The following is a 22,294-nucleotide window of genomic DNA, read 5'->3' as shown; positions in this document are numbered from 1 at the left end:
GTTTAGTATTTTAAGATAAAAAAAAAAAGGAAATACTTGAGATAGTGGCTATTAAGTGCCATCAACAACTGATCAGGGATGGAGAAACAGCTTGGCTAAAGTACATTCTCTACTGCCAGGCTGTAGAGATGTGGTGGATACAACATCTTCTGACGGATTTGAGGGAGTGGGAAGCTTTCTTTATATAGGCTCAGTGGGAAGACTCAGAAAACCGAGTAACTCTGGAAAGTAACATGTTTGATTTTCTTCCCTGAGAATTTTCAGACTGAAAAATCGCAGGCAACTTTCACTGCTGCAGATGGAGGAGGATGCAGCTTGTATCCCTAAGGTTAGTGGCCTAGGGAATGTGATTTAGGGTTTCCTGTCTGGTGATAAAAAAGCCTCAAGACCTCCCTCTAGCAGCTTGCCCTCCTTGCCACTTCACAGTGCATCATCCCACCAAGTCTGTGGACTGGGGTAGGACAACTGGTCATGCCACTTCCCCCTTGCTGTGTCTCCTCCTGCAAGCCGATGAGCAGGCTCTCAGCTTGGATCCAACACAAGAAGAGAGGTGGCTGCTATGTGTTTGGAATCCCAAAGAGCAAACATCCTCCACTAGATCACGCACCCTGCTTGTGGTAATAGCATCTAAGGCTGTTGTCATTTCTTCTTTTCTTTCTGGATTTCCTGCAGTATAAGTGATGCTAATGGTCCATGGTACAAGTTTCCTCTTTCAGAGAAGTACACTACAGATATTTTTCAGCTATATTTTGTTTCTACAGAAATCTCAGTTTCTCTCAGGTTTTCCTTAAAGGAGAAACAAACCCCAGCCTCTCCCCTCACCTTCCAACATGTACACTGGCGCTTTAGAAGAACCCAAAGATTTAGCAGAATTGCTTTAAGTCATGCACTAGGGGAATGGGTACAGATACAGCTTATTTGATCTTCCTAAAACATCTTTGCAATGAAACACCCTGGGCAGTTCCTCCAGATCAAAGGTAACTGGATCCCTGGATCAAAGACTAGCAGTGAATTAACAATGGGACCATGTGAGTAGAGGTCTCTTCATCAATCCAGAGATTCGCTAGGCAGTAACAACCACATCCAACCTACCCTCCTAAATCTCACCTACAATCTGCATGTTAACTGAGTCCTGCAATATCAATTTCAGAGTCAAGATGAGTCGATTTACAATACATAATGATATGTCTTTATTTCATCAACAGAAATGGTGTCTAGACAAAATTCAGTTAACACTAGCAATTCAAATGAATGAAAAAGGGTTGGGTGGTTTAATTTTTTTTGCACAATACTGTATTTACAATGAGTAAATGACATTTTAAATTCATTAGTTCATAGCAATGCTTTCTTCCAAAAAGGTAAAAATTCTTAGTAACAGAGAGTAAGCATCAACAGCCACCTCATTTATTTATACAATAAAAATCACAAGAAACCACAGTCACCTAGAAAAAAAATAAAGACAAGCTTAAGAACTAGTACAATAAAATGATGCATTGAATTAAGTTACATTAATCGCATAGAATTTGTGTAAAAAGTATGTAGAAAAAACACCTGATGTAACCTGTTACAGTCATTGACCAGTTATGAGAGGTACAGAGGGTTATACAGGTAGATATGTGTGAAAACTGTCCATACTGTTTGACCTGGGGAGGAAGAGAAGAGGGGTTGCACCCCCTTGCATACACTGATAAAACCCTGTTTTGAATATGGCCTCTGAAGTTTGTAAGGCATATATAAGAGGTGCACTTGTAACCAACTGGTTCTGGAACAAACTTTTAGGGCATCCCCACCCTTGAAATCAAAGGTGATGCTTGGAACTATGAGTAAACAACCATGCATCAAATATCACCAAAGTGTTTAGTATCATTCCTGCTGGTTTGAGGGATCCAGAGAGCTTCAGGCAGAGCAAGCGGAGTAGTAAGAGCAGGACTGAAACCATGCAGGTTTCTCCTGGGTACATCACAAACGCAGGGTAATGCCGGCCTGGGTGGGGGAAGCCAGTCACAACCCTCAGTGCAGGGTAGCTGCTCCCTCCTCTGCCCACATCCCAGAGTGTGGGCTCCTCTGGCTGCAGGGACGAGCCCAGCTGGCAAATGCAGGCCCCACTTGGATCCATCCAAAACACGGGGGTCGTTTGGGTTCATAGCCTGGGACCATCTCTGCTTCTAAGCAATCAATGAAATCAAACACTGCCAGTTGCCATTTCTATTTTGGGATACTAGTTTCTTTCTGCATGCCCTTAATTAGCCAAAAGGGATCAACGGTGGCACTGCATGAACCACACTGTGACTTTCACCTACAGAAAGGGCTCTGCCCACGGTCACTAAAGTTTGTACAAGAACAAGAGTCATCTAACTGGCTTTTTAGCAGTTGTTTGTTGGGGGTAATGACCTTATAAAAAGATATTTTTAGCATTCCTTCCTGCCAAAAAGCAATTTTCTTTGCAAAAATGTCAACATTATCTGAGTAATACCTTAAAATGCATATCAATATTTGACTTTGATATAAATAATACCTATCTTGGTGGAGTGTAGGAAAATACTGTACACTTAGTCTTTGCAAGTAATGCCATTAAAATTTTGAGAGTAAAGGAAATAATTATTCTACAGACCACCAACAATAGATCTTTTAAATATACACACGGTATTTGAACATATGCATATACACATATATTGTATTCTACAGCATCAGACCTGATGCCTGAGTCATGAAATACTCCAAGGAGTATTATAAATATACATATATGTATTATAAACAGGAAAATACACAAACACACACTCTGACTAGAATTATAGATGTATGTATACATACATACATACACGTATTTTATATATGGATGCAAAATTAACCTGGACTGTGTTGGCAGAGACAAAACTGAAACGAAGTCAAAATCTGTTGTGAGAATTTCTAACAGGAAAGAGAGGAGAAGTTCTTTATGTTAATAGTTTTAGTTTCACCTTACTTCCGATAAAAATAAAACTGCTCTATACTTAGCAGATCCCCTCCTTATGCAAAGTTGCTGCTCATTCTGAGCAAAACTTTCTCTAGGCAGCCCTAAAATAGGGACTTTTAAAATGCTGTAGCCATGGGCTACAACATTCACCTGGAGGCACCTTCAAACACATCTCAGATCAGAGAAAAAAAAAGTGGAAGCAGCACTCCTTGTTGCAAAGGTAGAGGACGTGAAGTGGAAAAAAATGTGAGCCTGTGGAAGCCTGACAAATGTTCATTTTGTCTCACTGCAAAATTCACTACGGGCCTTCTATTCTTAAAATGCACCCCTTGCTCTCTCTTCACTACCACAGCAGCGGATTACAAGACACAAGTGAGGATGTGGTGTTGATTCTGGAATTGCAATGCTTCACCATGCTTTCTCCTAGTGGATCAGTTCTCATTTTATTACAGGATCATAGTGATTCCAGCAGATCTGTATTATTTACTAGGCAATCATAAAGTCGCATATTAAAAAAATTAGCTATATATCTAGGCATTTTAACTTCTATTTAAGCACTCTTTAGAATACAGACTTGACAAAGTGTCGCACTCCAGATTAACAACCACACTATCAGCATTAATCATTTCTCTGGCAGGAGTTAATCCACTTAGCAAAGTTACATATCTAGTTCCCACTCTCCTTTTTAAAGAGAAATAGCAGTTAGCATACTAATCACTGTGGCTTGCCTTTGCAGCACATTTTACTTCCTTGGGAAAAAAAATATTACAAGGATTAGATCCAAAAATATAGTGCATCTTAAAAGCAGCATATACCCTTAAAAAGATATTTAATAAATTACTTGTACAATATATAAAATAATAGTTTTATACTGCAGCATCAAACTGACGCCTGAGTCATCACTTTAGGAAGTCTGTGATATAAATACTGGGATCACCTGATAATACAGCCAACATTTTTGCTTTTGTTTTGCTTGTTTTCTGTTTTGTTTTCCCTCTCTTTTTAAATTTTTTTTATCTTTTCACTATCTTTTTGTTCCAGAATCAGCTTGCAATGAGCTTTAATTGTGTTCAAGGCACCCCTAGAGAACGCAGAGAAACAAACACATTATATAGCGTAGTACTCACCTGACAAAGCATAACAAGCCTAAATGAAATCAGGTTTCCTGGCAATACAAGTATAGCAAGGAAAAGGAGGAAAAGGAGGACTAGATACAGACTGGACAGAGCTTTGAGGACTCGGATGCCCTTGAGAGTGGTGCAGTGCTCAGCAGGGAGATGAGGTCCCACCACGCCATTCCCAAGCAATGCCCGACAGGACAAATGCTGCATTTGTCCTCTGACAAATATAAAGAGATTCTTACTGAAGATCACAGTGACCACTGGTCAAATTCTTAAAATTCATAAATACTGCAGCCAGGGTTTTTTCCCGTCTTTCTAATGACATTTTGTGGTCAGTTGGTTTGACTTCACGAGACAAGAACAGTTGGGTATGTAAACTGGTGTCCAGGTCTGAAACTAATTCTCCCAATATCTTCCTTTAACATTAGCCCAGTAACTGCTTTGAAAGCCACATGGTTTGAAATAGCAAAACTCAAAACAAAATAGAAACAAAAAACAACCACCACCACCAAAAAAACCCCACTGAAAAACCATGATACATGTAAATATAGGAAGCAATGACACAAAATCAGCCACTTCTAATGGGAAAGAATGAAATCAAACATCCGGAAAAGCTTGCAGGGGAGGGAAAGAGAGACGAGAGAAAGGTTGAGGAAGAGACACTTATTTGAGCAGTGGTTTTAAATTCAGTTCCCAAGGTAGATGAAATCAAGAAACCCAGCACCAGTATGAGGCCAGGTCAAACCTAAGAGCTGCAGCGCAATGGGTTGTGTGGGGGGGTTTTTAAAACCGTTGGAATGAGGTCAAGAGTACCAGTTGCACATGAGTTGTTAGTAGAGTAAATCTTCATGTCAGGAAGCAAGTTAAAACTTGGTTTTATACTCAGAAAACATTCTATCTATTCATATATATAGGAGGTCACTTAAAAATAAAAAAAGGCAACAGAAAAACATCTTTAAAATACTGTGTCAGTTGACCCTTCCCTCCCGCCCACCCCCAACCCCCCCAGTAGCTATGACTCTATAATGTGATTCACATTTAGTTTTAAATTCTAGCTTTCACCATGGTCTCATAGAAACAAAACTTCTCTGCGAAGCACAGAACTGCTTTGCAACGTCAACAAATTCAAAGGAAAATCAAATCCTGCCCCCCTGCCAAAGAGCTTCTCAGCCAGTTACCTGCAAAAGATGGCTGGAGGGGGGGGTTCAGGTATTTTTAGATTAAGTTCTTTTAAAAAGAAAAGGACAACTCCTCCCCCTTTTTCAACTGTGTGAACTAGGAGTTTATGGCATTTGTATATTTTTTAACATTTAAAGGTAAGGATTTTGTACAGTAAAGATTAATACTTAAACATAAATATTCTCCTACATTATATACTAGTTTTTCTTTGTACATGCGGGGAAAAAAACTATTTTCAACAAACATGGCACATGCTATACGCATTTCCTCCTCAGTAGCTTGGCTACAATAGTTTGGATGAAGAGGATAAAAGCAAGACTTTGTGGTGAGTGGGTGATGGTCCATGAGCACAGTCTGAAGATGGAAGAAGTGGAGAGAGGGAGCTGATTCCTCCTCCAGGGTTCAAGATGCTGATCTACTGAGTGCCTCAAAAAACCACCAGTGCACACCTCTAGTGTAAACGTTAGGACAGAAGACCACATTATCACTTAGTGCTTCTGAGAAGCTGCTTCCCCACACATTTTTTTTTTTTAACAGGTGTGAACAGCTGGTCATTTTTTTTTCAGCGAGAACAAACAATATCAGCCCATAAAGCACATGACAGTTGTCACTGATAAAGCCACGCAACCTGGCACATGTAGGGCAAAGAACCACAAAATAAAAACTCAGTACACTTAGAATAATAATAATAATCATTAAAAAAGCATTAGGAGGTTGTTTTTCTGTCTACACTGTACATACAGATGTTATGCTTGGAAAGCTGCTGTCTCAAACAGTCATAACATGAGTCAACATTGCGTAAGATACAAACCCAATACAGTTACAACTAAGCCAATTCACTGAGTAGCCTCTTTTGAGACAGCGCTCTTTTAGCTGCAGTTTGTGCTGAGGGCAATGCTGCAGGACGAGAAGATCCTGAAACACAAGAATTTGATGGGTAAGCAACCAAATCAGGTGTTGGCAAATGTAGGTTTTACTCTTAGAGGATACAGTGCTAGCTGGACTTGTGTAAGGAAACCAAAGCCAACAACTAGGGGTCTGATCCTGCAACTCCGCCTACCTGGGCAGGATCACTGACTTCACCAGACCCATCTCTGCAACTTGGGTCTGGTGGGGAAAACAGGTAATGTCTGAGGACAGCTGAGGTCAGGCTCTGGTGACTAGCCAGAGCAGCAGTTGCTTCCATGAGTAAAGGATGCAGAGTGGGGCTGGAGAAAAAGCCCCCACGTGTATTGATGTGATTTCCGTTCGCTTTACTTCGTGGAACATATGATGAACCAATCCAGTTGTCAAAAACACTCTTCTCTAAAAAGTGAAGTATACTTTCCCCTGTAAAACTCCAAAAGCATCATTAACAGCACTTAAACTTGGTTTGTGAAACAGAAAGAAGTCTAAATATAAAAATAATTCCAGCAGGTTCTCTTTACAAATTGTATAGTGAATTCAGTATTTGGCAAGACCATTTTTACTACATAATGAGCTCCTGAGTGTTTGTCTATTAGCTAAAAATTTTCTATTTCCTTTAAGCAATAAAGCAAAGAAAACCATATACTCAAGTTATACTGAAGTAATGACTTCATTTATGAAAAGAGGTTTGACCAGAAACTCAGTGCAAGTGGCAAAGTTGACCATTACTGTACAGTATCTGCAAGAAAATAAAATAACTCCACATTGCCCAAGTGGCACAAAATGGCTGTGCCAAAAAAAATTGTCTATAATAATATCTCAAATAAGTTTCCAACATTAAAATTTTATAAATAAGTACAAATTGAATGATATTGCTGAACTGCGAACTGAGAAAAAAATTATCGTGTAACAAGTTACCAAACTAGTTCTAGTATCGAAGACAAAAAGGAATGTTGGAACTTGTTTATACAATAGAAATGAAAGCTTCCAGTTTGTAGGATGAGAAAAATTGAGGCATGCAGGGATTCTTGCATATGGATATATATATTTTATATATATTATATATAATATGTACAGTTTAGCTATAAAACTTTGATGTGTAAAGAAGCTGTCTTCAATGAAAAATTGAACATTCAGAGGAAATTCCTGAGTTAGGGTTTTGTGACATGGGCCACTGAGAAAAAAGCTGCGGTTGGGTCCTCAGAGGTGTTATGTCCATCCCTGTTAAGATTGAAATCAACATACAAAACCAGACAGTGTTGCCACTGCTTCGTTCCCTGCCTGAGCAAGGGATAGCACCATTGTGAAGAGAACTCCTGCTTGTAGAGAGGAGGGAATACTTAAAAACAGTATTGCTGCTAAGACCACTGTAGTGTGCACCAAATACGTTCTTCTAGACAACAAATGAACCCTGCCACTGGCTGACTGAAGAACACCTGACTAGGTGTAATGTTAAGGTTACAAGTCACTAGGTGTAATCTTTCCTAGGTTGTTCATCTGTTGTACATTTATCAGTCATCTCCTGACAGAAGTCTACTGTGACCGTTTGGCTGCTCTGCTCTGGTGGAAGCTCTCTCTCGGGGTAAGTACCTGTGTCGGCTCCATCCAACCCCCCGCCGGCCGAACAATTTTCTGAGATGTTGTTAGGCAGCCAGGGTGCTCCCAGTTGCACTGAGCCTTGCTCCGAGCAGCACTGCATGCTTTCCCCAATGCACTGGGAGGTCACCAGGCTCTGCTCCACACCAGCTGGGGTGGGGCTGATGGTGGTGACTGGCTGTAGATCCATGGGTCTCAGAACGGGGCAGTATCGGTGGAGAGCTTGGATCTGTTCCGGGCTCTGCATGTCTCTACACACTTCTTGGGAAAGACATGAGAAGTTGTCTAACAATTCTCCCATGCTTGCTTTCAGTTGGTTCCTTTCTGAGAGCAGTTTCTCCTTCTCACACACCTGAAAAAGAAAGAAGGCATCTTAGGCTGAGGGCTCACTCTGGGCGCATATGCAGCCGTAACCAAGAAGAACACCAACATGTCACAGTTATTTTTGTATGGCCGGAGGAAGAGTCACAGAGACATCAGGTATTTGACCACCATCAGGTCTGTGTGGACTACAGTTTGGGAAACGTCTGGAGACGAACATTTGAGCTGGAAGAGGATAGAATCACAAGTTATTCCTAAGGGGCTGTTAGTTCCCGTTATAGACTAAGGTTGCTTGACAGAGGACACAAAAGAACTCCAAATAAAACATTTTGATGGCAAAAAGACATTTCCCATCTAAACAGCAAGAAAATAGGGATTAGTTCCTGAAGTGAGAATATGCTGCAGATGTTCAGTTCACCCTCTAACTGTCAGGTTGGTTCCTCAGGTTAGGTGCACCTGCTTTGGCCCCTGCACCAGCTAAACCCCTGTTACCACTAGGAGAGAGATATGTTATTCAGAAGAGAGGATCTAAGAGTGCTCTGTGGCCTGCACCATGGCTCGTTTTCTTATGCCCTGGTGATTAAAGGGCTGGGCTTGATCTAATCAAGCCATTTTTATGAAGACATAAGTGAAAGACTTGAAGGTTGGTGGACTTCTTAATACTCAGTACAACAAGCTCAATGTCATTCCTCCTTTGCTCTCCTCAGGCTTTGCCACCTGTGTTCCCAAATGTCCTCCCTTACCTACATCTGGCTTGAGCACTTTCAGAGTTTCACTATGTCAGCAGGCTACTCTTGGAGGGGACTATGTGAAAAGCAGGACACTACTGGTGAGGAAGAAGAGGGGAAGAGTATGGTGGGACTTATTTTTTTATGCAGGATTTAAAAAATGGGAAAAGGAACCCAGTTTATTCTGCATCCTACAAAGCACTGGCAAGGCCCACAGCCCTAGCTAGTGCAGAGTGCTGTGCAATGTGCTGTGGTGGGAGTAATTTCCATCTTAGACCTCCCACGGCCAGCAAGCCCTCACTGTGGGGTGAGCACTGCCCTCCCTGTGCTCAGGAGGTAGATTTGGAAGGGTTAGGCACAGAGCCAGACCAGCCTGGGGTTACACCTCTAAAAACTGGTGTTGACTCAGTGCAGACTAACCGGGATGGTCCTGTTGCATCTCCTTCTGTTTCAGGCAGGTGGGCATACAGCTTGAGAGAGTAAATGAGATTTCGTAGAGTACCAGAGCTATTTCCAGAGCTGAGCTGGCCCCAAAAGCAGCGCAGCCACGTATCTCACCTAGTAACACTGCTAAACCCAAGATGTCTTGGCATCTGAGGTGTGAAAACTCCACAACTCAGATAATCCAACTACGGGTGGTTGTTGACAGCGGATAGTATTGTCCTGGGTCCAAAGCCCACACTGGAAGCATACAGCTGTGTGAATGCAAAAGAGAGCAGTGCACATGAAAAGAACCAACTGCTAAAATATTGATAAATCTATCAAGAAAGCATAAAAATAATAAAAAAATAAACAGATGCTCAAGTACATCTTGAGATAATGAATTATGGAAGAGAATATGCTGTGAGTTTGCAGGGAAAAAAAGGAATATGAGTGGGTAGACGGATGAGTGAAGGAAAGCAGGCAAAAAAAATTACCTATCAAACTCAGAGGATACAACCATTTCACTCACTGTCTGCTGTGAAACCATCTGTGTCAAGAAGATGGGTGATTTACAGGAAGTAAGCACAGGGGAAAAAGGGGTCTTTCATAAAAAGAAAATGAAGAACTCAAACCACAATACCATCATGTAGTTCAGGAGACTGGAAATTACTGGTCACAAAGTGGACAAAAGATGACAAAGGAATTTCCAGTAATCATGTGTTGTGTGTTCATTCTGCTCCCTGTCCCCATCTTCCAGCTCAGGGGCCTGGGTACCTGGAGAATGACTGCTCTTACTATCAAAGACTGAGGTAAAGAAGGCATTAAGTACCTCATCCTTTTCTGTTGTCACTATGTTTCCCCTGCATCCAATAAAGGATGGAGATTCTCCTTGGCCTTCCTTTTGTTGATGATGTATTTACAAAAACATTTTTTATTGTCTTTTATAGCAGTAGCTAGATGAAGTTCTAGTTGGCCTTTTACCCTTCTAATTTTCTCCCTGCATAAATTCATGACATCCTTGTAGTCCTCTTGAGTTGCTGCCCCTTCTTTCAAAGGGGCATTTTTACCTCGAGCTCCAGCCAAAAAACTCTCCGTTCAGCCACGCTGGTCTTCCCCGGTGGCTTGTCTTTTGGCACATGGGGACAGACTGCTCCTGAGCCTGTATGATTTCCTTCTTGAATAATGTCCAGCCTTCCTGGACTTCTTTGCTCTTCAGAATTGCCTCTCAAGGGACTCTCCTAAACAGGCCAAAGTCTGCTTTCTGGAAGTCCAAGATGGCAGTTCTGTTGACCCTCCTCCTCACTTCTGCAACAATCAAAAATTCTATCATTTGTGATCACTGTGCCCAAGATGGCCTCCAGCCATCACTTCGCCTACCAGCACTTCACTGTTTGCAAACAGGTCCGGCAGGGTGCCTTCCCTACTTCCTTCACTTACTGCATATTGCTACATACTTAAGTCTATCTTGCTAAATAGAAATGTCAACATTTCTTTTGAATGGTTTTTGATTCCTGAAATTCAGCAGGGATCAGACCCACAAGGTCACTCATATGCCTTTCATTCATTTCCCTAAGATGTGTGTGTGTGTTGGAGAGAGTACTTAAAAAATTTCTTTTGTCTATCCACAGTTGATTATGTCAGACAATAAGGGTAATGTCACAGGATTGCATAAGGTCAACAAACCCAAATTAATTTTCAAGTGAAGGCTACGGGTATCAAGCTGCTCCCACCCCTTGCTGTTAGTCCAGCTCTTAGAGTGCTGCTCCTCGTGCTTGGAGAGCGAGAGACATGTACTCCTCCTCCTCATCAGCTCAGTGTAGAGGATTGGGCATGTGCAGACAAGACTGGATCTGCTTCTCCTGACAACATGGATGAGCAGCTGCTCTTTCACCCTGAAAAACCTCTGAGTCACCCTGTATACACTGTAGATTATATTCATTTCAGGAAGCAGTTGCTCACTATTTTGTTTATCTTTGATGTTTTGTTTGTTTTGCATCAGCAGAGTACTACTCCCAACAATGTTTTGATTTTTGTTTCTTTTTCTTCCCCCAGGGCTTCAGCAGCACAGCATCTGAAGGCTTTGCAAGCCTTGATGCTTTAAGCCTCCCAACCAGCTTGTGAGGTCAGTGTCACCTCCCTGTTACAGACAGGCAGACAAGCAGAGGCAGCGAGTAACCCAAAGTCATGTGGCTTTCTGCCATTTTTGAGGTGATGGTAACTCAGCTTCTTCCAACAGATCTCTGCCTCTTTCACACTACATTTGCTACAGCTTGCGCAGAGAGTGAAACACAATGAAACCTATACTAAAGGCCATCTGCAACACGCAACCTGTTATGACAAGAAGTAGCCCTCTCCCCAGACCTACTGTGTTCAGCCTACAACAGAGAATGTTTTAAATGTGCACCCAGACATCTAAATCAAGGACCCCAAATAACCTTTAATTTTAATGGAAGCTGGGTACACAGAGATGTCAGTAAGGAAATCACTTCAGCTCCTTTGTTTTATCTGTGTGAATGAACAAATTTATCACTCAAACCCTTGGATATTCAAAGGTTGAATTTAATGCTGGATTCCTAAACTATGCTTCATAATGCAATCAAACTGTCCAGTCTTGCATGCTGCACACTCACACTTCTCACAACAGCTGAACTTACACTATTACATTGTTTTTGACATCTCAGAGAGCTTTTAGGACTTTTAAACAGCTGAGGAGGTCCTAACCTATTTTGAAGTTCCAGAGTTGCATTTCTTCAGCTGAATGACACCCTGCAGACATATCTTCCTCTATAATCCTTGTTTCAAGCCTTTTTTCAGTGTACCAGCTTACTTTCTCAATGGGCAAGGGATGGTGACCTGCCTGGTGGACGAGGGGAAGGCTGTGAATGTGGTCTATCTGGACTTCAGCAAAGCCTTTGACACCATCTCCCATAGCATTCTCCTGAAAAAGCTGGCAGCCCACGGCTTGGACAGGGGCACTCTGTGCTGGGTTAGGAACTGGCTGGCGGGCCGGGTCCAGAGAGTGGTGGTGAACGGTGCTGCATCCAGTTGGTGGCCAGTCACTAGTGTCCCTCAGGGATCAGTGTTGGGCCCAGTCCTGTTTAATATCTTTATTGATGATCTGGATGAGGGGATTGAGTGTACCATTAGCAAATTTGCAGGTGACACTAAGCTGGGTGGGAGTGTCGATCACCTGGAAGGCAAGAGGGCTCTGCAGAGAGACCTGGACAGATTGTAGAGTTGGGCTGATTCCAACAGGATGAGGTTCAACAAGGCCAAGTGTCAGGTCCTGCACTTTGGTCACAACAACCCCATTCAGTGCTACAGGCTGGGGACAGAGTGACTGGAGAGTAGCCAGGCAGAAAAGGATCTGGGAGTTTAGACTGACAGGAAGCTGAACATGAGCCAGCAGTGTGCCCAGGTGGCCACACCTTGAGTACTGTGTCCAGTTCTGGGCCCCTCAGTTCAGGAAGGACATTGAGGTGCTGGAGCGGGTCCAGAGAAGAGTAACAAGGCTGGTGAAGGGACTCGAACACAAGTCCTATGAGAAGAGGCTGAGGGAGCTGGGGTTGTTTAGCCTGGAGAAGAGGAGGCTCAGGGGAGGCCTCATCACTGTCTACAACTCCCTGAAAGGAGGTTGTAGCCAGGTGGGCATCAGTCTCTTCTCCCAGGCAGCTATCAGTAAGACAAGAGGGCACGATCTTAAGCTCTGCCAGGGGAGGTTTAGGTTAGATATTAGGAAGAAATTCCTTGCAAAGAGGGTAATCAGGCATTGGAATGGGCTGCCCAGGGAAGTGGTGGATTCTCCGTCCCTGGAGGTTTTTAAGATGAGACTGGATGTGGCACTTAGTGCCATGGTCTAGTAATCATGGCAGTAGTGGATCAAGAGTTGGACTTGATGATCTCAGAGGTTTTTTCCAACCCGGGTGATTCTATGATTCTACAGCAGGGGAACAGGAGCAAGTCCCTCAGACCACAGGGGCACTTTCACAAAGGAAGGGAGTTTTTTCACATAAAGTGCCTATAGTTAAGAGGTCTGCACATCACATGGCTCTCTGGGGGATCTTGTTTAGCGATGAAGAGGAACAGGCACTTCTGCACAATAAGTCACCTCCTCTGCTGTAGGAGGAGACAAATAAGACTGGTCAAGTTTCTCTACACTGACTATAATGAAAACCAGAACAACAAGTTCCAGTGCAGGTGTCTATATTGTAAACATCTGTGTTTAGCCACCCAAACCACACCTGAGGTGTCCATACCATGACTGAAAGAGAGAGGAATTTTCTGAGCAGCCACTTAGTCTTGCTCCCGTCACCTCACTCTAATCTCAGATTAAAATGTGGCAGCACTGTCCACTGACATCTTGGTACACAGGAGATATCCCCTGACATGCTCTGGCCAGTGAGCAGGGCACACTTCTCTCTTCTCTCTGCAGTGGACTACTGCAGATTCCTTGAAAAACGAGGAGGGGTTCACTCCATGGAACACCAGGAGCATTAGAGGAAACAAGACAGCAGGAACAAAGAGGAACATACCCTTGCCAGTTCACTGACCTACACCAAGGGATGCCCATTTGTCTGGATACTCACATTCCTGGCTTTTCACTTCCCTTGCCATTTCTGTCATTTGCTCAGTGGATGAAAGAGCCGAAGAAAAGGCACAGCAAACTGAAATGTCCTGAAAATGCTGACCTGCCTTCTAGCATGTCAAAGAGTATGAAAATATATAGAGATGAAGCTGGCCTTGCCACAGCCCTGTTTGGACCAGACAACCTCTGAAGGCCTCTTCATATCTACCTCTTTTGGGCACTCCATGAATCCCTGACCAATAGATTGTTATGGTAGCTAGGTAAGAAAATGGGGCTCAGATGAGGAAATGCCTTTGTAGATGAAACTGTAAGTAGTGGGGTTAAGTTAAACTGCTAGATGGAAGTAGTGATACAGGCTTCCCTCCTCTTCCAACTCACTCAACAACCTGCTCTTGAGAAAAACAAACATATTTAGGCCTCATTTCACTGGAATTTTGTGCTTTCTGTATATATTATACATGCACATACCAATATATTTTTGCATATTAAATTTTTATACTAGTGGTTCTGCTCACGTGTGTACAAACTGACTGAACCCACTAAACTCCAGGCAGGAATTGCTGTTGGTGCCCTGCAAGCTGCTGCGCGAGGGTGAGCAGGGCTGCGGCGAGAGCACGTAACTCACCAACTTGCGGATTTCACATTCTAGGTTCTGAATACAGTCCAGTTTCCTTTTGCGGCAGCGCTGAGCTGCAATTCGGTTCTTGCTGCGCCGGCGGACATCATGGATGAACTCGAGCTGCTCTGAGGTTAGCTTGTGCATCTTTATCATCATCTGGAAATCATTCCTTGGAAGATCTGTGATTTGATCAACAGGAAAAGGAAGTTTCACCTAAAACAAACAAACACAAGACAAGAACAGAGTCATATTCTGCTTGCTCAGTGCAAGCTGAACAACAGTGAGTGGAAGGATGATTATGCTGCCGCTCCCTTCAATAAACAACACATCAAGTTTAACATTGGGCAAGTTTTTAACACTCCCTTGTGGCACTATGTGGAGATCCAGATGGTAAGAATCAGATGATAATTGTACTTAAATCAGCAATATAGATGAATCCCAAATAAAAAAATCATCTTTCTACAAAGCTCTAATAACTGATCTCAATGCATTAAAAGAAGCTTCTGTCCACTAGGAGGCATGGCCTTTTGGACAGAGTGAAGTACCTCGCTGCAATTAAATTCAAACTAGTTTCAAGGAAGGGGCTATTACCACAGCAGGAAACCTGTCTCTGCATGGCCTGCAGGACTGAAAGTTTGATTAGGTTTGAGGTTAAAAATGCAACCTGACACCTCAAGTGGATGAAAAATACTGTATTGCAATTAGGAAAGGTCACCTAATCAGTATTTCAACTAAGCAGTACACTATATAAGAAGAAAGGGTCAAAGGAGTGTAATGCAGCATTTCCTACTAAAGTATCCTGCTAAAATATACACATTTTGAAATAAAACAATATACATTGACACTAATATTTTTGTAGATTAAAGAGCACTGAACTTGTATTTCTTGAAAAAGTCAGTTTCTGACTTCAGGAGTTCTACCAATTATGCAGTAAAGCACAGCAAAAGCTGCAAAACACAAAGCTACTAACAGTTTGAAGCAATGAACACACACTGTCTCAAAAGCTGAAGAATGGTGGATGTGCTTAAAACCTTTTTTCCCCAAACCTATCAGCTTGCTAAAATCAAAGTAAGCACCTCTCCTCAAAAATCTTGCTTCACTTGGAGCCCCAGACTGATAACTACCAAAAACCTGATGCTCCTTGGCAGACTGTTGTATCTGTTGGCCAAAATTGACAAAACTGAAGGAGGTGGCAACTGAATAACTCAATTGACCTCCTTTCCTTTTTTGAGTCATACCCACACTGCCCAAAAGATGGCAGTAAATATTTAGATTTCTGTCCCTATTCGGTATTCTGCATGCAGGCTACCAAAGAAGTTCCTCCAGCCAAGGATAAGATTCCTTTGATATTTAAAACCACTATTGTCTTCACGTTGTGTACTTTAATTATTTGGAGATATAGAAAGTAACAACAAGGATTAGAAATAAATTATCTTAATCAGAGAGCTGAGTTGTTCAAGCAGAACAGTTTGCTGAGGACATACGTACACCAACACACAACAGTGGCCTCTGGCATTGTCACAGACCCTCACCAAGGACCTGGACCTGCTGATAATGAGCTCCTCTCCTTGTTTATGACCATTCTTGGGCATTTTCTTGTACTATTTTATCACTGCTCTGTGCATCTCTAAGCCTGTGGTACGTGAAAGTCAGTGCAAACACCCTGCACATTCTTTCAGATGGTTTCACGCCCTGAATATTCATTCATGCCCCTCTGCTGCACATGTCCAGGCACTGCTTCATAACACACTACTTGACAGGACAATTTACACCAGCAAGAAGCACCAGACACTGCCCTAATCCCCCCAGATTCCTGCTTGTACACACAAAGGCTGACCTTAGGCGCAGTGATGCAGACCACCTTGTTTATAGACTGCTAACTAATGACATGAAACCTGTTTGATTCCCCTCCCAAGCCTCAACATAAACTCAGTGTCACCTGCTTTCTTCTTAAGCTTCAACCAGGGTCTGAGAATGAAAACAGTCAGTGCTTTCCTCTGAAAGACATCACAGTTTCACTGCAAAATCAGTCCTTTCATGTTCCCAGTTTTTCCTTATTTTCTTAAGACCAAAGCGGAAAGTGATGTTAACTTTATTTCTTCCTCCCTCTCCCTTCCAAAACATATTTACTTGCAAGGAGGATATGTGCTTGTAGCTGAAATAGAAATGAAAGGGAAAAAACTTAAATCTATCAGGCAGGAGTTGCTGAAGGGAAATGGGAAAATAAATAGGAACAGATTCATTAAAAAAAAAAAAAAGGATTGAAAAGAAAATCATCTACACAGCAGACCAGAGACTGCTATCAGTAATCCCAGCATAATCCCACTCCTGTCATAGGCAGCACTGTGCAGGATTAAAAACGTGAAAGGGAGAGTGGAAGTGAGTCAGACTCATTTCCTTCACCATTCACAGCATTTTTATTGCCTGTCTCCCTCTTTGAGGTAGCTGTCAACTAAAAAAAAACCAAAACCACCAAACCTTTGCCACAAATGCCAAATAATCGCACCAGGGCATTGCTGCAGCGAGAGGCTAATGGTGTTTTACATCTGCACAGGGTAAGACTGTCAGATGGTATTTATCATAACAGAGTGGTGAGTCATTTTGCAAGAGCCTACGACTGTGCAATGGGTGGGATTCATCTGACCCATGCAGAGCTGCATGAAGTGATGGGTTGGGACTACTTAGTGTCCATGTCTCTATTGTCATTGAGGCCTTCAGATGGCATTGCATGCTTCTCCCTCCTGGCTGCAGAAGGAGTGGAGATGAGAACAAGAAAAGATTCTGTATCTCACAGTATCTGAGGTAGGTGAGAGAAACTTTACCCGAGGTCTCTGAAAAAGAACAATCTTTTCTAAGATGTGAAAGAAAAACCCGGCAAGTATGTTTTCTCATAAAATTTTCTTTCTAATAACTATGATTTTTATATAGGAAATGAATGTGTACTCTTTGGTTCAGGTTATTTCAAATTAGAAATGTAAGTGGGATCACTGCTCCTTCCAGGAGTTACTCCAGCCAGAGTTAGCCTCTCAGAGCTCTAAAATCTTCCCTATGAGCACAATTACCCTTTGCCTGCATTTTTACACCAGCAGCAGCAGCAGCAGTAGTAGCAGCTCATTTTCCACCACACAACAAATAAACTGGTACCTTCTATGACCACTGCAGACTCTATTGCCCCCAGCTCTGGCTGATGCACGCCTGAGAGGACAACCAATCCACTCTGGTGAAAAAGAAAACCTGTTTATGATTTTGTGGCATTTTTCCCCCTTGTAGTAGCATTAGGGTGCCACTGTAAATGTCATTGCTTTGAGTGGCTAAGTGAGAGCAGTGATGTAGACAGACAGGGATAGCCACTGACTCAGCACATGCAAGGCCCATATATAACCAATTAATTCCTTCAAGCTTCACTAGTTAGTGCCAGCTTGGATCATATGCCAGTAACTGCTGTGCTGCTCATCTACTGTACTAGTTACTGCTGCTGCTGCTCTCCCCCTCTCTTTTTCTCTGTAATAAAGGAGAGGACTAAGGACTTGTATCCACTCACAATAAAATATTGGGAATTTCTTTATCCCATGCATAACATTAGCTTTTTCACTCTCTTTAAATTTTGACATCATCTTCCCTGAGCTGTCAAGTGCCAGTAAAAACAATGAACTCCCCAAGTCTGACTTTAACATCATAGTAATTAAAAGGACTTCTATATCAGACATAAGAAAAAGTAACCATTATGTATGGGGCATGGGAGGGGGGAACTCACAGTAGCAGCCTGACTTTTATAAGCAGTTGAAAATCCTTGTCAGTTGCTCCAGAGTTGTAAGAAATAAAACTCTTGCCTTAGTGCCCTTAAATTGAAAGCCAGTTACTGAAATCCTCTGACACTTAAAATTGCCTGGTCCTTGGCAGGCTCTCAGGACCCACTCAAGTAACCTATCACAGGGGGTGAATCCTATCAATGCTTTTTTTGATGCAGAAAGGGGTAATTTACTTCACACAGAAGAGCCCAACAAATCAATGTTGTTTTTCCAAGTATCTTCCTTGGCATGCACGTCTGTCTTCCACAAACACTCAGAAAGGACAGCTCGCAGGACAGGAGCTGAAGTGTGTCCACCTGTGTTAGGGGCTCAATTGCCTACATGCTATTTCAGATCAGCAGGTCCCACTGCAGATAGCATGTTCTATCTCACACAAGACAACTGATGGCCCTGTAGTTGCCTGTGGTCAACTCCAGCCTCATCTCCAGAGGGCCACCAGAGGTGTTCGGGTCACTAAATGCTGCCTGAGAGGGCACCGCTATGCACTGAGTGGAGACAGCCTGGGTAATCTTTTGATTTGCCACCTGCCTCAGAGAAGTGGGTAACCGGGCTAGTCCTGTAGCTGAGGGCTTTAACTCAACAATCAGATGTGCATGGGGTTCTCATTCTTTAGCCCATGACTTCGACTTTTGTGCAGATCACACGCTGTTGGTGCTTAAAATGCTGGGCCGATGTCTTCCCATTCACTGCTTGCCGTGTCCCCAAGTTCCAGCCCTTCAAAGGACACAACAGTACAATACTCCTGCCCTTTAACAGGCTTTTCTGAGACTAGGGATAGCACAGAAGCACTGACAAAAGCCATAGGTTTAAGAAGGGTAGATCAGGCAGTGAAATGAGGGGGAATAAAGGGCAGTATTTCTCTGAAAGATCTGCTTTTACAAAAGAAATTAAAAAATGAGAGAGTCCTTCAAGAGTTCACGCAAGGTCTTCAGATCAGGGCCTAACAGAATTGGTTGCAGGCTGTAGGTGCAATTAAATAATGCAGTGTTTAAAAGAGGATCCTACTGAAATTTCAAACTCTCAGTGCTGTTGTAATCCAGTAATTCTCTGCTACCAGTATGGATACCGTTCCTACCGAAGAGAGGAAAGAAAACAAAACTGCCATGAAGTTTATTTTACAAGACCGATGTTTGACAAGACCCCATTTAACCAGAAGTTGACCAACACAATGCCCAGTGATACCACTGAGGACCTGGTCAGGAGAACGCCTACCAGAAAAGAATATGCAAAGTAATTTTGTCATTTTCAAATCTGCAAACCTAGTAGAATCAGAAAAGCTGGGGTGACTGATCACCAAATACCATATACCAAAGCAAGTCAACACATATATTTTTCTTGGTTACCCTTTTTTCTATATAATACCCTTCACTAAGTAGAAATACTAAGCACTGAAGCAGATTTAGCTTAGGTAACTCAGCACAGTTCCAGCAGATTTCTGGTAGACCAACTTTGGTTTACTCCTCTTTTCTGGGGCTTTGACTTCCAGCATTTTGCTAAGCATCAGAAGAGAAACAGAGAAAGGGTGGCTGCCTGTCACTTAACATGGAGGGGTTTCAGCTCTCACTGAAGGTTATTTACCTACAATATTCCCAGTGGTCTAATTTCATTAGCTTTGTCTTTATGAAAAAGTTCTTTGAAAAGTGAGCCACTAGCCAGGCGGGAAATTCTCTTGAAATACAAAAGAAAGAAGCACTGAATGCAATTCTCTAGACAGTAACAGTTCTTGGAAAACTCCACCTCTTACCTCCTCCTGCTCTGTTTATTCTTTTCCTAAGAAAACTCACTCATCAAATTAGACTGAGCTGAGATTTCCTTTTAACTGGTTTAGTAGCACAATATTTTTTGCAAATTTTCTAGCAGAAAAAAACATAGATACTTGTTGAAGGAATGGAATATCAAGAAAAGTAGGTAGTGCTGAAGTTTCTGTTCCTAAGTAGGTTAACAGATTGACAGACTACTTCCTTCTCAACAATTCATTATTTCAGGGCTTATTGTTTTGTTGTTGCTATTTTAAGCAGGATTGTCAGAACCCACATGCAAAGCACTGAGCTTTAAATCATCTCTCTACTATTATATGCCAATACCTGATTTTTAACAACCTGTGGAGGCCTGAGAGAGCTGAGTGAAAAGAGAAACACAAACTATTAAATATTTCTGTAAAGTCCCAATAGCTCAAGTAACAGCCCTGTTCCTGCAACTCTGTAACATGGGGACACCCTACATTGCACTTGCTGCTTCTATCACAAAGCCTTAACAAAGGGAGATCACAGAGGAGTCTTGAAGGCTCCAGGAAGGGAAATAATAGGCAAAGACATCTTGGAGAAGATTTATCAGTGGTGTTATGAGGACTACCACCTCCTCTGACACTTGTGACTGCCATCTGCACCCCCGGTAAGACAGGGAGGCTGGTGACATAGTGGGATTGCTCTCACCCAAAATGGCACTCATGCTGAGCACTTTTGACAGCAAGCAACTTCGGTCATGTGCTCCTGAATGGTATCTGTCTCTGTGTGAAAGCAGAATGCCCAAAAAAAGCAGAGAGAAGAAACCTTTCACTTACTTCTCATACAATCAATACATCAACAAATGATGTTTTGTGACATTAATTCTGGCATTGATGGCACTCTGGGACCCAAATTAAGACCAACAAGGTCCAAATTCCAGGGAAACTGAGCAGCCCTGAGATAACTGAGGGTCAGAGTCCACTAGGCTTATTCCTATCAGGCTGTCCCACCCAAATGAAAGCCCATTCCAGCAGAAGAGCTTGCATGGCCACCCTCCAAAAGGGCAAGTGCCTGCATGTCACCTCCAGATACCTTATCACATGCTTTCTGAATAGAAGCCCAGTAGCACTATGTGTTCTGATCGGGCAGGGGAAAGGGACCTGTCTGTGAAGTCATCAGGACAGCAAGGGCAAACCCACAATTTAGGGAAAGAGAAAGATTCCCATGCAGCTTGCAGGGAGATGAAGGACAGAAAGCTGTCCATCACAGATGGTTTTGAGTCTCTCCTGCTGTTTTAATTGCAGCCAAACTGCTAAAAGTAGAGCAACTTATACAAGAACTTCCTGCTGCTATTAGATATTTTCTACTGCCTTGTTTAAGATATCCTTCACCGAGGTTTCCACAGCAGCAGATCTTGCAGGATACACACTCAAAGTCACTGTATAAATACAGTATTGTTCAGTGAGGCTGCAATGCCCTTTCTTGCATTGGTAACGACCTTTTAAAAAATCACTTTTCAGACAAAATCTGTACCAAAGCACTGGTGTGACCTGCTTACCCTTGGCTTGTTCAGGATAGTGCAGTGCAACCTCACAGAGCATTAATTTTCACACTACATTTTTAATGCCCAGCAGCCCTAATCAAAATGCTCTGGGAAATAATAATAATAATAAAAAATAAGCTATATCAGCAGTCCCAGGGAGAAAACTTGCTCAGCACAGTGCAGAAAGTCTTCCCAGGAGGAAACCAGTTGCAAAAACAGGAGTGGAACAAACCTTTTCTAGCAGTGCCCCAGAATGAGGTCTGTCTGCCTGCCAGTGGCACACCAGGATGGCCTCCTATTTTCTCTTCTCATGAATATTCCTCTTCTCATCCATGGTCTCCTGAATATATTGGCATACTTTTTTTTTTTTGGAAACCACCACCAGTCCCCTATAACCTTCTCATTTCACTCTTCCAGGTTCACTTCTGCTGCAGCATATCTCCACAGAATTACCTAATTATGACAGCTAATTAATCATCAATCCCAAAAAGGGTAAACTCCTGCCCTCTGTGCTGCCTCATGCTGAGCGTTACCCTCTGCTGAGCAATCACCACACATGGGTGGAGACCTGATGCTCCCCCTCAGTCCCTCTCCCTGCTACTTTCTGTTCCTCGTAAAGGCAGGACTTCACTGAGTAATCCTGGTATGGCCAGGCAGAGCTGCTGTATGGCTTCCTGAATGAGGTTCTACTCACAATATTTCAGGCAGCCTCCTAAGGAGACTTCTTTCCCTTCTGCATTGTCCCGAGCTGAGGACATGGGGACAAAGAACTGTCCTCTCAGAATCA

General features: G+C 42.6%; 1 protein-coding gene across 12 annotated transcripts in view; it reads right to left on the bottom strand.

Annotated features, from left to right (window-relative positions):
* Positions 1–1,166: 1,166 nt before the first annotated feature.
* The window catches only part of BACH2 (BTB domain and CNC homolog 2), a 194,097-nt gene continuing 172,969 nt past the window's right edge, over positions 1,167–22,294 (bottom strand). For 11 of the 12 annotated variants that reach the window (XM_027695232.1, XM_027695240.1, XM_027695168.1 and 8 more), the window contains 2 exons: positions 14,438–14,644; positions 5,075–8,107 (listed from right to left, as the gene is read on the bottom strand). In XM_027695232.1, coding sequence (XP_027551033.1) covers positions 7,628–8,107; positions 14,438–14,644 — 687 coding nt within the window. In that variant the 3' untranslated portion in view covers positions 5,075–7,627. Of the gene's footprint in view, positions 4,035–5,074; positions 8,108–14,437; positions 14,645–22,294 lie in introns of those variants that run through there. The other variant, XM_027695248.1, reaches the window with a different exon arrangement.

The sequence above is a fragment of the Neopelma chrysocephalum genome, unplaced genomic scaffold, assembly GCF_003984885.1.
Source record: "Neopelma chrysocephalum unplaced genomic scaffold, ASM398488v2 Primary Assembly neopelma1_23b, whole genome shotgun sequence".
In the NCBI taxonomy this organism is placed as follows: domain Eukaryota; kingdom Metazoa; phylum Chordata; class Aves; order Passeriformes; family Pipridae; genus Neopelma; species Neopelma chrysocephalum.
Note: the sequence above shows the minus strand (reverse complement) of the source record. Positions and strands in the feature narration are given on the sequence as shown.